The sequence below is a fragment of the Clupea harengus genome, chromosome 15 (assembly GCF_900700415.2).
Source record: "Clupea harengus chromosome 15, Ch_v2.0.2, whole genome shotgun sequence".
Taxonomy (NCBI): Eukaryota; Metazoa; Chordata; class Actinopteri; order Clupeiformes; family Clupeidae; genus Clupea; species Clupea harengus.
In genome coordinates, this window is record NC_045166.1 from 7,356,071 (window position 1) to 7,371,970 (window position 15,900).

The 15,900-nt window shown below is 43.5% G+C and overlaps 2 protein-coding genes across 3 annotated transcripts in view; one reads left to right on the forward strand and one right to left on the reverse strand.

Annotated features, from left to right (window-relative positions):
- The window catches only part of LOC116223878 (phospholipase B1, membrane-associated-like), a 20,842-nt gene extending 18,335 nt beyond the window's left edge, over positions 1-2,507 (reverse strand). The window contains exons 1-3 of the mRNA XM_031582144.2: positions 2,323-2,507; positions 1,302-1,333; positions 954-1,002 (exon numbers count right to left, since the gene is read on the reverse strand). Coding sequence (XP_031438004.1) covers positions 954-1,002; positions 1,302-1,333; positions 2,323-2,392 — 151 coding nt within the window. The 5' untranslated portion in view covers positions 2,393-2,507. The remainder of the gene's footprint in view (positions 1-953; positions 1,003-1,301; positions 1,334-2,322) is intronic.
- Positions 2,508-6,464: 3,957 nt separating this feature from the next.
- Positions 6,465-10,836, forward strand: LOC105889805 (protein yippee-like 5). Of its 2 annotated transcripts, XM_031581904.2 has the most exons (4): positions 6,465-6,803; positions 7,415-7,798; positions 8,811-8,995; positions 9,798-10,836. In XM_031581904.2, the coding sequence occupies exons 2-4, from the start codon at positions 7,552-7,554 to the stop codon at positions 10,050-10,052; spliced, it is 687 nt and encodes a 228-aa protein (XP_031437764.1). In that variant the 5' UTR covers positions 6,465-6,803; positions 7,415-7,551; the 3' UTR covers positions 10,053-10,836. The 2 variants fall into 2 exon arrangements, with proteins under 2 accessions (XP_031437764.1, XP_012671188.2); XM_012815734.3 differs by lacking the exon at positions 6,465-6,803 and having other exon boundaries at positions 7,155-7,798; positions 9,828-10,836.
- The last annotated feature ends 5,064 nt before the right edge of the window (positions 10,837-15,900 follow it).

Below are 15,900 nucleotides of genomic sequence, written 5' to 3' on the forward strand. Positions count from 1 at the left end.
CATTTAGCAGACGCTTTTGTCCAAAGCGACGTACAAGGGAGAGAACAGTCAAGCTAAGAGCAATAAAAAAGCATGGTGTAACAATAAATACTACTTTACATGAGAATTAGAAAAACAACGACCTAGAAAAAAGGAAAAAGAAGTGCAGGAATGTAACTGCTGAAGTGCAAGTTAAGCGCTAGTCAGGTGCCAGTTAGGAGGGGAGGTGCTCTCTGAAGAGTTGGGTCTTCAAAAGCTTCTTGAAGGTAGAGAGGGACGCCCCTGCTCTGGTAGTACTAGGCAGTTCGTTCCACCAACGTGGAACTACAAATGAAAATAGTCTGGATTGCCGTGCTTGCACGGACGGCAGTGCCAAACGACGCTCACTAGACACACACACGCACACATGCACACACACACACACATGCACGCACACGTGCACACACACACACACACACACACACGCACAGACACACACACACACGAACACACACACGCACACACGTGCACACACACACACTCACACACACACACACGTGCACAGACACACACACACACACACACACACACACACACACACGTGCACAGACACACACACACACACACACATTCACCTACACTAAGTTAAATGCCTCAAACAATCCAGTTTATAAAGTTCAAGTATGATGCATCACAGATGAATACTTAGTTGAACTTAATAAGTAATGTTTCCCTTGCTGTCTCCTTGTGTAGTTTAGCACAACAGTAAGTCAGGACTGATAAGATCTCAGTTATTAAACCACAAGGAGATAATCAGGAGAATGTTGTATGGGGTCTTTGTTGATATACCAAGAAACAGTCGTAAAAAAAGATGGTAGAGTACGGGGTCCGATTAGCAATTACTCAAGGACAAACTGTGCTCCCTCCTGGGAGGCGATTAGCTGATGATCTGTGCGGACGCTAATGATTGGTGATCAGAGAGCCCTGTCACTCACCTGAGGTGGGAGGAGTCAAGGATCGAGAGGATGTAGTACAAATCAGGTTCTGACAGAAAAGAATAAAGTATTATATGAGTTGCACACACACACACACACACACACACACACACACACGCACGAGCACACACACACACACACACACACACAGTGTGTTGCATTATTATGGAGTGTAGCATACAGGAAACCTGGTAAATGTCAAGAACTTAAGTATGGAAACTCAAGGTAGTTTCTCTCTGATAAAACATTTGCATCTCGTAAACATCAGCACATGTGCAGCTGGGCCCACAATCTTCCGTAGTCTATATAAATCAATATCAATCAAAATCAATCAATCATATTGATTACCTGTGCAGAGTCTTTTGTTGCAAGAGCAGACACTAGGGAAGAACACAGAGAGACACAGGTAAGTTCACACACATCACTCACACACAGGCACTAGGGAAGGACAGAGAGACAGGTAAATTCACACACATCACTCGCACACATTGAACATCCCTCCACACACACACACAAACAAACAGAAATGATTATCATATGATATTGCACCCTTTTCTACCATAATAATATATGATATGAACAGACTAAACATAAGGCCAGACAAGTGTATGTAGTTATTCATGTTGTCTCATTCATGTACACATTGTCCTTTTAGAAAACAATCGGCCGTGATCCCTCCACTAAATGTTATACATTAGCGGAATGCCTGTGATGCCTTCTGGTGGAGTCTGGCCCGCTGTGATGAAAGGAATAGGACAGGCATCTGGAAGTGCCAAAGGAGAGGAGTCCTTCAAGGTGGAGGTAACTTATCTCGTGTGGAGTGTTAAATAAAATAACAGGATAACAGGAACAATGATTTTGTATAGAATAATGGTTAAACTTAGTGCTTGAAATACATAATAACTATCTAAGCGCCGCAATATCTGCATTATAATCAAGAGCAGAAAGAACTCTTCCTTCAGAAAGAACTACATTGGGGAAAGGACACTTAATTGTTAGAAGTTCTGACATTTTAATTATTAATTCTAAATCTAACTAACATATTTAGAATATTTTATCTTATTTGAGCAATACACATTGTACAAAACAAAACTCCTCAAACCAGTGACCACCTTATCTACACATATCTCACTGAATTTTTGTGTGACGAATGTCCCATTGTTTTGCATACCAGTACACAGCTAATTCAAATAGACAATGAATTTCGCAGTGCGCGCTAATCTGGGATATGGTTGAGACTGAATGGACATCACTAACACACAGCTCTGCACTCGCATTCCTTTAAAGAATTTAGCATACTTTCATTCTCCTGTTTCCATATAGCCATCTACATTACTCCATACTGCTGGTAGGAATTGAGTTCAGAAACCTGAGGAGGCTAAGAAGAGTCCCAGAAGTGTGAGAGCCTTGAGCATCATCATCTGTCCACTCGTGTCCATTATCCTCGGGGGAAGCAGCGGCTGACTGACTGACGTCCGTTTCTCTGTCCGTCACTGAGGAACTCTGTGCCTTCTGCTTGCTTTGGAGGCTGGCAGGTATAATGACTCTGTTCCTGTTCAACTTCCCACAAGACCTTCAGATCACGGGGGGGGGGGGGGGGGGGGTTCTGTTTCTTTCAAGGTCAAGGGCACTGATTTTATACGCATAGACAGATATACACTAACAATATTCTTTAGTAACAGATGTGGAAGAGGAAGTGTGTGTGAGTGTGTGTGTGTATATGTGTGTGTGTTTGTGTGTGTGTGTGTGTGTGTGTGTGTGTGTGTGTGTATGTGTGTGTGTGTATCTGTGTGTGTGTTTGTGTGTGTGTGTGTGCGTATGTGTGTATGTGTGTTTGTGTGTGTGTGTTTTCAATTGCGGACTAAATAAAGAAGTAAGAAGTACTTCACTCTGGGCACAGAACAATAGCACTTATCTGTCGCTATCTGTTAATGGCAGATAGAACAACCGCTTGTCTTATCTCAGGTCCAACTCTCTCATCATGAGTTTGTTTTTCGTGGTAGACAGACCAGTGGAAACCACCATCTCATCTCACATCAGTTGACTGGCTGACCACAGGCAGGTTTGCTTGTAATGATGGTCATTTTTCACTTATAATTTTAACTAATTTAATTAATTTAAACAAACAGAATGATTGTATGGTATGGTGAAAATGGTACTCACCTGTCCATATCACACATTCATCCTTCTCAAAAGCTGAGAAATCATTCTGCATTCTGCAGTCATTCTCATTTTCTTTAAACTGAGGATAGCATTACACTACTGGCATCCATCCTAACTGGCACGACTTAGCATTGCAGTAATAACGATCTATGAAACCAATGTTCTGCGGTTGTCTAGCGTGCCTGGAGTGTGTTGCTAGGGCATGGTTGCCAGTGTTTTGTTAGAGCATTTCTCCAGTTTGAGTGATCTGTAACTGATGTTTTGACACTTTATCAGTTGTTCGACCACAACTGGGCTTCCACACCAGAGCAACAACTTACAGCTGGAAGACAAGAATATGCCTCATACCTCACTGCTGCACCTAACATGCCACAAATTATAACACAGGAACATAAACTTTAGATTTCAAATGTAGACAATTTATAACACATGAACATATACTTTAGATTTCAAATGTAGACAATTTATAACACATGAACATATACTTTAGATTTCAAATGTAGACAATTTATAACACGTGAACATATACTTTAGATTTCAAATGTAGACAATTTATGACACAGGAACATATACTTTAGATGACAAATGTAGAGGATTTATAACACATGAACATATACTTTAGATGACAAATGTAGACGATCCCAGACAAGTGTCAGTCTCAGCTTCTACCTATTTGAGTGAGGTAAATCTGTGCTTCAGTGACAACTATTCTTTAATGTCTTCTACTCATTCATATTTGTAGTAAAAGATAATGAGACACGTGAAACACTATTTTTGAACTGTACTGAATCATTACGCAACTTGGTTTGCTGTCTCTAACTTCTCACTAACCTCTCACTAACCTCTCACTAACCTCTTTATTGTTCAGTATACACAGACTATGTTAGAAAGAAATGATGTAGAAACACTTAGATATGTGAGCTACAACAAATAATCTAATTTAATTATCAAAACATCTAATTTGTCCATTTCACATGGAGTTCTGTGCTGCCCTTCCTGTGCAGTTCAATCTTTTATCAGTCACCCTGATGTCAATCTTTCTTGGCGGACATTAGATCTGATAGTGGTTCATAAATATAATCTCTGGAAGACTGCTGAGTCATTTGATCTGGACCATATGGCTCTTCCTTGATGATGATGCAGCGTCTCGACCAACAGCCACTGATGAGAGCAAGAAGACCCTGGAAGAGATATTAGGTGGAGAGGTCAAGTGAACCGCCCAAGACAGAGAGTGATGTCATTTTAGTTATGCATAGGAAAATAGGTTAAATTCCTTGTGCTATTTGGGGACTTCAAACAGCGGCCAATCCTGTCACTGTAACAGGTACATACTTATACCCAACAACCAACGCACTACTAGCTGGTGACAGACGCAACGTGCCGCATGTTATACCCAGGATCCGTACAGGCACTGTCTGTGGCCAACAACTGCTGAACACAACATGACTGCCCAACCATAGAACCTGAGCAGCAGGATACAACAGCAACAACAAAAAAGCTTCCTTCGTGGCATTTCAGTGGGGTTTTCAAGCAGGCACCTTCCTTCATCAGTGTTTTGTTGAGTTAGGCCCACAACATACAGAACAGCAGACTCTTTTGTAATGTCATGTCCTTAACACACTGGTGGAACAGGCAGTAGCCTGGAGCAGTAGTGGGCAAACTAACCCTAAACCTTCATGAGGGGAGTTGGATTTGTAAGCCTGGGTGTAAGGCTTGTTTGTTTGTACATCCTGTAGTACAGGGTGAGTGATGACGGAGAGGTCCCCCTCCAGATATAACACCCAAACAGAAAATTCACAGGAGAATCCAACAGTGATCTGAAACACATGGAGATATGATAACTGATCATCTGTGTTGAGATGAAAGTCTTCCTTCCTCAGACCATAGCTCACCGGGCACCTGAACAAGCCCTTTCTTCGACTCATAGACTTGTTCCCAGTACAGTCTGCTGAGTACTATGGTGCCAAGGTGAAGATTGCACAAAGGTGTGTTATGAAAGACCTGTACCTGACCCTGAGGTTTAGATAGGCACACAGCGATATCTTTCCTCAGAGCAAATCTTATCTACCCCACTGGAACAAAGTGCCCATCACAATGACATAAGTAAAATGACCAGAAATGACCAATTTGACATTTAAGCCACTGGAAGCATGACCTTTTTGAGATGTTTAAGCTAACTGGATTAATATTCTGATAGCTACAATGAAACTACATGCTCAGGTGAAAGCTCAACCATCTGCCATGTAATATAATTTCAATATAATCAATCAAAATAAAATAAATTCAAGTCATTTTCCACAGACACCATATATTGAAGTAGTGAACACCTAGGCAGAAGTCAGTAAGAAAAGATTACATCACTTTCAGCAACTAAACTATGAATTTATTACAGTCATTACTATCTATATCAAGATCATAGAGAAGATTGTGCTTAAACTACCAGACTGGGTTAAAAAGGGTCAAAAACTAATTTCTACATCGAAGCAAAGTATGTGTTTTGTATCACTGAGAGTCATACTCAAATAAGCATACACTATAAAATGATTCGTTTTTAACACAAGATTCATGCTGTCTTGGTATCATGGTGTTGTCATGGTTGTCATGGTGTTTTGATTCCATCATACTTAATCAAACTATCCTGCAAGTACACAAGATTCACACAGAAGTGATAAGATAAGATAAGAAGGTTTTCTTGAACATCTCTGCTGTTGCAAAAGGAAAGCTCTATTAAGAGAACAGAGCTGAGTGCAGTAGGCAGGGGTGGACTGGCTCCGTTCCCGGAGGTCGCCTGATGCACCTTTTGGGGCGGCAGAATCAGACTTTAATAAAACATTTTTAGATCATTTTTTTAATTTTTGACTGGCCCATCAAATAGATATGTATGTATGGATAACCAGACAGCAGAGGTATTCCTATCTGCGATCCTGCGTACATCAACAGATTTTGTATTTTTGTATAATCCAGGAATAAATATAGAAAAGCTACAACTCCGTCTCCGTCCCTGACTGCCAGAGAACCGTCACCGATGGGTTATTTCTCAACTCTCCCGGGACTGAGGCCTGTTTTAGTTGCTTGTTTATATTTCCTCTAACTAAAATCATTCATGCACAAGTGGCATATATGAAGAAGATTAAAGGTTTCTGTGGGTGTTCTTTTTATGACTCTAGGACAAAAACTTGCTCAGCTTTAAAGGCATATTGACAACAAGAACAAAAAACTAAATATCCCTCCACAGGGATATAGTCCACTGGCTGGCCCAGTCACATGTTACTAGGCCAGCCCCCTTTGTGTCTCAGTCTCAACCATTAAAGATCTGTGCCTGAATGCCGAAAAAATACTGTGACAAAATGGTTACGCGTAGTGCAAGCAAGGTGCTGAGAAATTGTGGACGAAACAAGACAGACTCTGCTGCCCAATATCATGTTTGTTGCAGCACCTTCTGAGGCAGCAGCACCGTCACTGACACTGCTGTTCAAGGTGAGCAGGTAGAAGAAGTCGAGGGGCTGAGGTCAGGTGAGGTCAAGAGACCACAAAGGAAGAAGGTGAAGTACAATGCAATGGGTAAACAGAAGCTCAGATGGCTTAGCAGGTGTCGGGAGTGTGTCACTTTCTGTATTTCAACCGGCTAAAAAATATCCCCAAGATATTCTAAAGGCAAGGGTGCACACTCCTATGTTCGTGTTACGGGTAAGTTCACCCATAATTCCGTGCATGTGGTAGCTTTAGGGTGTCATGTGTAATTCTATGTGTAATATTTCCCTTTTACGTTAAGGTCAGTTTTTATCTCCTGTTAGCGATTAGGAGTCTGTGTGTTATGTGTGATGCCTGTAGTTTCCTCATGTCTTAGTGTCTGTGTCCACTTTGTAAACCGTGTCTGTTCCTAAGACCCAGAGCCTTTCCTCCTTTGGATATCAGTTATCCTCCATCTCAATGACATGCACTAATATAAATAAACAAAGTCTGGGTAGTGAACCCACATTCTCAGCACCCTTCTAAGATTTAGGGGGGAATTTAGGAAATGTTGATTTTGTCTGAAAATAATTGTTTAGAACCTCCACGTCCAGGCATGGGGCTATACTGGGCCATGTTGTTATAGCCTCTACAATTAAACAGTCTATCTAAAGATCAAAATGTGATGGAGACTAACTTTGCACTCTGCTGTTTAATAGAAGAAGTGACAAGTTACAAGTTTGTAAAGAAATATACTAAATGTGTTTTCATCAGTTTGTTTCAGTCCCCAAAGATTGCCTAAAACAAAGGCGTTTGACACACTGAACTGTATCTATTGAATTCCGTAGGTTTTACTGCAAATGCATGAGAAATATGCCTCTGAAGCCACCGAATCGCGCTCTCTAGCGTTTGCAGAGGCACAAGCAAAACACCAGCACGCGACACGCAGCGCGAGGAGAACGCGGGGGCGGAGTCATTGTACCGGATGTTGACATTGGCTTTAAGACAGATGTCTGCACAACAAAGCAACAACACGATAACGTCGATTTGTTTTAAAGAAAGCAAGCCCGTGTTAAGCCACGACATTCTATCGAGGAGAGACCCAATATATTCAGCGTCGCAAAGGACTGCAAGAACCCCACGCCGCGAACCACTGAAAGATCTTTCAAAGATATATTGCGGTCAACAGAGTGCGAAGCAGAGAATCAGACAAAGTCGAGAACAAAAAAAAGGTGAGCCTGTGCGCACATTGTTGCTGCTGGCTAATGATGTCAGCATTTCCTTGTCAACTTCGCAATAACATGTTTAGGCAGATACGAGTGTTACTCATGAGGATATCAAAACGAAGCCTATATGTATAGACTATTATGAAGTGATGTTGAGCGCAGCTGTTTAGTAGAAGACAGAATAACATGAATATGAATAGTCTCATGATTTGTTTCCCAGACGCAGTTACCATTCACATTGAAATAGCTTTATTTGAACATTTGCTGTTGCACCAAACTACTTTCACCCTCTGTTGGCCTAGTTTGTAGCAGTTTTATTTCCTGCTTTGTTGAATGGCATAAAACCGTAAATTCGACGAAATAACGCTTTAAAATCATTTGGTTATTGTGATTGCGTAATCTTTAGGAAGGCTGTGATAGTTGTGGATTTGCTTCTCGTCATCTAGGTTAGGTCTGCTTGTGCACTGCTGTTTTTCTCAACTGGACTGTGTGTGTTTTGCTCTCATTCCCGACGACTGCGCCCCCACGTTTTCTCATCCCTGCGCAGCAGACGTATCGCCTGTTATGTTTTCCCTTGAGGTTTGTCATATAGCCGAACCCAGACGCTTCTGTCTGGCCGCCACTTTAGTCTGCGGGCTGGCAGGGCTGCGCTGATTGGCTTACATGAAGACCACAGAGCAGGTCTATCACCATTTTTAGCTCACTGAGTGAATCGGTCTTCATTCATGTAGAACTGTGCCCTTACTGAGTGGTTGAACAGAAAGCCCTGTCAACAAACATGAACGACATCATCTGATCTAGAGGTTTCAGGGTAGTTGAAAACCTTACACATGGGAGACTGAGGCCATTGGCAGATCTGTCGCTTTAAGACGGAGCAGTATACAGAGGATTCTGAAAACCAAAATATAGTGATTAAACTAATATATAAAAGGATGTTGGCTGCCACTTGTGTCACTAGATTTTCCTCCTGGAGGTGTCTCTGATCTCTCTTCTAACCCATCACCCTTTAAAAAAACAGCCCCCCTGCCCGTCACACAGGCCCTGCTCCAGTACCAGAGGACCATGGGACGGATCTTTCTGGACCACATTGGTGGGACACGCCTCTTTTCATGTGCCAACTGTGACACCATCTTGACCAATCGCTCCGAGCTGATCTCCACACGATTCACAGGGGCTACAGGACGAGCTTTCTTATTTAACAAGGTTTGTTTTCTATTTTTCTCTCTCTCTTTCTCTCTCACACACACACTCTCTCTAAAAAACTCTCAGACTTTACTTGTGTAGGGCCAATGATTTTCCGCGATAACGGAAAACGGACGGAATTCGCGGAATGAACCCTTTGAAACGGAATTGCAACTTTCAAACGGAAACATCAGTTTGTGCATTCAAATCGCCCAAATTCCCCTGTATTTTCGGCTGCAAGGCTATATTTCTTTCAAATAAACACAACAACGATTGCAACGATGAACAAACATTAATTAAAAAACAAAACCACTGAGAAAATGTCACGTCTGCGCTGAACTCTGCTCCGGCCACGCCCCCTTTTTAACGGTTGACCCACACACGTCCGCTAAAGCCACATTCAGTCACATTCACTTGCTCGTCTTCCCAATCGCATTTAAAATAAAAAATGTTTAGTCTTCTGTTCTGTTAATGCTGGCAAACAACAATCTAAGAAGGGCACATATTATTCACTCATTTTAAGCCATCAATATACCTCAGGGTGAACAAAATGAGCTGAAACGGAAAAAAAACGGAATTCACCAAATGTGAAACGGAAAATGCATTTTTTTTAAACGGAAAATCATTGGCCCTACTTGTGCCATCGGGATAGCCTTCTTTGTTTCAACTAGAATCTTCTCACATCAGTCTCAAGCTGCATGTACAGTCAGGATTTAGACAATTAAACCAGTGAAATGTCAAATGTCAGCTAATCCTCACAGTATTTGGTTTTGCTTGTTGCTTTGTTGTGCTTGTGTGTGTGTGTGGGGGGGGGGTGTCATAGAGGTTTATGTTTGCACATTTACCCGTTCAGGTGGTGAACCTCCAGTACAGTGAGGTGCAGGACCGAGTGATGCTTACGGGTCGGCACATGGTGCGAGATGTCAGCTGCAAGAACTGCAACAGCAAGCTGGGCTGGATCTATGAGTTTGCCACGGAGGACAGCCAGCGCTACAAGGAGGGCCGTGTGATCCTGGAGAGGGCGCTGGTGCGTGAGAGCGAGGGCTTTGAGGAGCACGTGCCCTCAGACAACTCCTGAGTCCGCTCCCCAACCCCAGGCATCCTTATCTGACCTAGCCCTTCAGCTTGCCATTGAAATGCCCTCATTGTACACAGACACACACACACTCCAGTGCGAAGATCAGTGTCCTTCAGTGCCACCCTCCAGTGTGTATGCTTTCTATATCCGCGTGTGTAGAGATGCAGTGACTTTGGTTTGAGACCAGCAGTCCCAGCGCTCCTTAAGACCCTTCATGATGTGTCACAGTCCCAGCGCTCCTTAGGACCCTTCATGATGTGTCACAGTCGCACCGAAAAGGGCTTCATTCCTAGTGCTGTCATTAGAATGTGACCAATCACAAGCTCTATCTCAAAAGAACCAGGCTGTGCAGGTTGGTTAGAGATCTGCCACACGTCTTGTCAAGGACCCGTAATGGTGTGCTGTATATATATGGGTCAGACATGAGGGATTCCATTCGCCCAGCTGCCTTGCGCCTGTTGGCTCTGATTGGCTGTCTTCTTGTGCATACGCTCTCCATGGGACTTGCATGAGGAGAGCACAGGTGTGGAATCACCAGTTTCGTCCGTTGACAACATTTCCATCCAGCGCTCATAACATTTTTCCAGAAATGGACCTGAGCCCTGTCTTTCTTTCTTTCTTTCTTCCTTTTTCTCTCACTGTCCCTAATGGTATTTAGTGAGTTAAAATGCTGTTATTGGTATAGGTAGATGTTATACCTCTAAAGTAATTAATTTGTCTAACTGTGGTTTACTGTCAATTCCTGTATTAATGTTTTCATTAATAAATGTGTTCTTGCTGGAAAGATGCATAGTGTCAGCAGTTTCTCAGCAGAATGTGTTTGAACAATGAACAACTTGCTTTAGAAACAAAAGGACTCGAGCAAATACCGGCTGTCTTAAAATATTTGGTGCCTATGTTTCAGGACAGACGGGCCGAATGTGACTGCTTAAATGACAGGCTCAATGAAGTGCCAACCCATAGCATATATGTAGCGTGAATGCAGTGTAGTTAATGTGTAAACGAATGAATCCAAAATGCATATCTTCTAGGTCAGGATGACAGCTGCAAGACAGCTAAAAGTGTCACCAAATCGACGGAAAAACGCCAGGCTGGAAGGTTTAGGCATGTCTGAGCTTTATGGGACAGAAGAATGCATTAGAGATAATGAAATTATTAAATGACCTCCAATGTTACCAGGCAGTATATACGTAAGCTAGTGGCACAGTAATGGCATGGCACACGAGGAGTTAAATGGATGGTTCATGAATGAACAGTTTATTACTACAATAAATGTCAGGCTAATCTTAAATGTTACACACATCAACCTAACTGAATGTAATATGGAAATCAAATCAATAAATACAACTGTAAATAATAACAACTGAATAAACAGGTTGGCTGCCAATTAATCCAAATATGCTTGATTGACCAAAAAAACCTGATAAACCATGAATGCATCAATTGAAAAGAAATTAAACCCTACCTGAACCTGAGTGAAAAAGACATGAGATGGGGAGAGATAAAGGGGAAATGGAGAGAGAGAGAGGAAGATAGTAAGAGTTATTGAAAGAGAGTGAATGTGTAAGAGTTAGTGAAAGAGAGGGAATGTGTAAGAGTTAGATAGAGACAGAGTGAATGTGTAAGAGTTAGAGAGTTAGCGAGAGAGTAGTGCTATGCTAGTATGTCTGATAGCACTCAATGCTAATGGGGGTTGCTGTGAGTACACACAAATGGAGGGCTTTTGGTGTGAGAAGATCATAGATCATCATCATATGATCATAGAGAGGTCTGATACGCTGCAGTTTTGCCCACTGGCCAGTCTGGGAGTCCATTGTAGATAGATAGATAGATGGATACTTTATTTATCCCGAGGGAAATTTTTGAATTGTGTAGATTTGATAATTTTTAGAGTGTTTTCTGTCTTGCACAGCTCCCCAACAAAAAGTACACTTGGCCCTTATTTTGGGAGTAACTATTCCCTGACACATACTTGGATATTTTATGATCTCAAAATCGCCACTTGGTAACTCAAAGCCCACTGCTAACTGCCCTGCTCTAAGGGATTGGTAACTCAAAGCCCACCGCCCTGCTCTAAGGGATTGGCACCCTTTTTTTTTTTTTTTTTTTAGATTTTTCTTATTTTGTTATTGTGTTGCTATGGCGATGTCACAGATTATTTTTTACGAGAGATGAGATACTTAACATCAGGGACTCAACACCATCTGATTTATGTCCCAACTTTCTCGCCTCTCCCGTGGATTTACTAGACCTACTAATCCAAGGCCTTGGCCACACAGTGAGAAGGAGACAGAGAGGAAAACGCGCAGGAGCCCTGGTGCGATTTAGGAAGAGAGGTGTGCGGTCGCCTCTACCGAGTATTCTCCTCTCCAACGTCCGCTCACTGTGCAACAAAATTGATGAACTACGCCTTCTCATCAGGACTAACAGGGACTTTCCTCTTTCTTCTGTCTTGTGTTTTACGGAATCCTGGCTGACTGAATCCACACCAGACTCTGCAGCACAGCTGACCGGCTTTCAGCTGTTACGTGCAGACCGCGATCCGATTCTTTCAGGCAAATCAAAAGGCGGAGGGATTTGTTTCTATATAAACCAGTGTTGGTGCAATGACGTGAAAGTGATATTACAATCCTGTTCTCCCGACTTAGAATCATTTTTCATCACCTGCAGACCGTTCTACTCTCCCCGTGAATTCACTTCTTTTATTCTAGCTGGAGTTTACATCCCACCGCAAGCTGACGTACGAGAGGCTCAACGTCAACTCGCCGATCAGATATTAGGAGTGGAGAGTAGGAGAGACAATACATATTCTCCTGTTATTGTAATTGGAGATTTTAATAAGGGCAACCTCACTCACAAACTCCCGAAATACAAACAGTTAGTCAAATGCCCGACCAGGGAGGAGAATACTTTGGACCATCAGCAGGGCTTATCATGCAGTTTCACACGCTGCTCTGGGGCTATCCGACCACGCTCTTATTCACCTGATCCCGGTTTACAGACAAAAACTTAAAATTTCTAAACCTGCTGTGCGGAGAACAAAAAACTGGAACAACAGAGAAGCTGTGGAGGAGCTGCGTGACTGCCTGGATGACACAGACTGGGACATTTTTAGAACTTCTTCCAGCAGTCTGGATGAATATACAGAGGCGGTGACGTCATACATTAGCTTCTGCGAGGACAGTTGTATTCCAACACGCACCAGGGTTATCTACAACAACGACAAGCGTTGGTTCACTGCAAGACTCAAACAGCTTCGTTTGGAGAAGGAGGAGGCTTTCAAGAGTGGGGACAAGGATAGGTTCAGACTGGCAAAATACTCTTTTGGCAAGGAGATTAAGGAGGCCAAACGACAGTACTCTAAGAAGTTGGAACATCAATTTGCAGCCAATGACTCCTCGTCAGTCTGGAAAGGCCTTCAGGTGATCACAGGCTGCAAAACCAAATCCCACCCACTCTATGGAAGACCTTAGACTGGCAAATGATCTGAATGACTTCTACTGTAGATTCGACAGACAATGGACCAGTCCTAACCCTGTCCCCACCACAGCTATCACATCTACTCTTCCCAGCCTGGACAAAGACACCACCCTCTCCCACAGAATTATCCCAGACAGCCCTCTCCCCCCCATCACACCTCTCTCCATTCAGGAGAGGCATGTCAACAAGCTCTTAAAAAGACAGAACCCCCGCAAAGCAGCTGGACCAGATGCTGTCTCCCCCTCCACACTAAGGTACTGTGCGGACCAGCTGTCTCCAGTGTTCACGGACATCTTTAACACCTCACTGGCTTAATGCGTGGTCCATGCCTGCTTTAAAACCTCCACCATCATCCCCGTTCCCAAAAAGCAGAGGATCACAGGCCTTAATGACTATAGACCAGTCGCCCTGACCTCTGTGAAGACCTTTGAGCGCCTCGTGCTGACCCACCTCAAGGCCATCACCAACCACCTCCTCGACCCACTGCAGTTTGCCTACAGAGCCAACAGGTCTGTAGAAGACGCAATTAACATGGGACTTCACTTCATCCTCCAGCACCTTGATTCCCCCGGCACCTACGCCAGGATACTGTTTGTGGATTTCAGCTCAGCATTCAACACCATCGCCCCAGCTCTCCTCCAAGACAAGCTAACACAGCTGAGCGTGCCTGAGCCCATAGACATATATACATATATATATGTCTATGCCTGAGCCCACCTGCAGGTGGATCACTGACTTCCTGTCAGACAGGAAGCAGCGTGTGAGGCTGGGCAAGCTTGTCTCTGAGCCCCGGACCATCAGCACTGGAGCCCCACAAGGCTGTGTGCTCTCTCCTTTACTCTTCTCCCTCTACACCAACAACTGCACCTCCAGCCACCTCTCTGTCAAACTCCTTAAATTTGCGGATGACACAACCCTCATTGGACTAATCTCCAATGGGGACGAGGCAGCCTACAGAAAAGAAGTTGACAGCCTGGCTTTCTGGTGCAGCCAGAATCACCTGGAGCTGAACGCCTGTAAAACAGTAGAGATGGTAGCAGACTTCAGGAGAAGCCCAGCCCCAACCATCCCCCTCATCATGTGTGACTCCCCAGTTAACACTGTGGAGTCTTTCAGATTCCTGGGAACAATTATGGCACAGGACCTAAGGTGGGCGGAGAACATCACCTCCACAATCAAGAAGGCCCAGCAAAGGATGTTCTTCCTTCGGCAGCTAAAAAAAGTCAACATGCCACAGAAAGTGATGGTCGAGTTCTACACAGCCATCATTGAGTCAATCCTCACCTCATCGATTACCATCTGGTTCGCTGCCTCTACTGCAAAGGACAAAGGCAGACTGCAGCGGATCATTCGGTCAGCCGAGAAGGTCATCGGCTGCGACCTGCCGTCTCTCCTAGACCTGTTCCACTCCAGGACCAGCAAGAGAGCATGCAAGATCTTCGCTGATCCTTCCCATCCCGGTCACCACCTATTCCAGAGACTCCCATCTGGCAGAAGGTTCCGGGCTATAAAGACCAAAACCTCGCGCCACCTGAACAGTTTTTTCCCCACGGCAGCGGTGCTCACAAACAAGCCCCCTGCATCACACTGACTCTGGGTTTGCCAATTCCAATTCACAATTATTTATAATTATTTAATATTCTGTATTTGTCTTTTATTCTTGTTTTTGCTATTTTGTTGTTATGTTATGTGTTTTATGTCCTATGCACCAACCACCAAGATAATTTCCTGTATATGTAAATATACTTGGCCATTAAAAGAATTCTGATTCTGATTCCGATTGATGAGTTCTGTTCAGTGGGAGTTCATTCTACATCAGTGTTTCCCAAACTTTTTACAGTCAGACATTCAATCTCCAGCTACGTGCCCCCCCCCCCCCCCCGCACTCATATATATATATATATTTATATATATTTCATGTTGGTAAGCCCCCCCCCCCAAACACACACACATTCACCACAGGTTAATGAGAAGGATGTGTTTGAGAGAATGCACATAACTCTGCAATGTCTGGCTGAATTTGAGAAAGTCTTAAATTGTTTTCCACACAGTCTGTGCCTGTATTTTGTTTTCATGCTCGTCAGAGCTGAGAACCCACTCTCACATATGTTCGTCGTGGTAAAGGGCATCAAAGTCTTTTCACTGAGGTGCGTATCGTGAGATGTTATGTGGCGTTTGACAATGTCTGTCACACCGAGTTGATTTGAACACAAAAAACCTAGTAGCTTGGCTAGCAACAACTGTACTGCTGCTAAGACTAAGTAGACTTGGAAGAGCAACCTGGGTTGCTGTCGCCGGCAGGTGCATCGTCAATTGTAGGCCTTCTACTAGTAGTAGCGGTTGGGGTCTCTCTGGACCGGGGATTAAC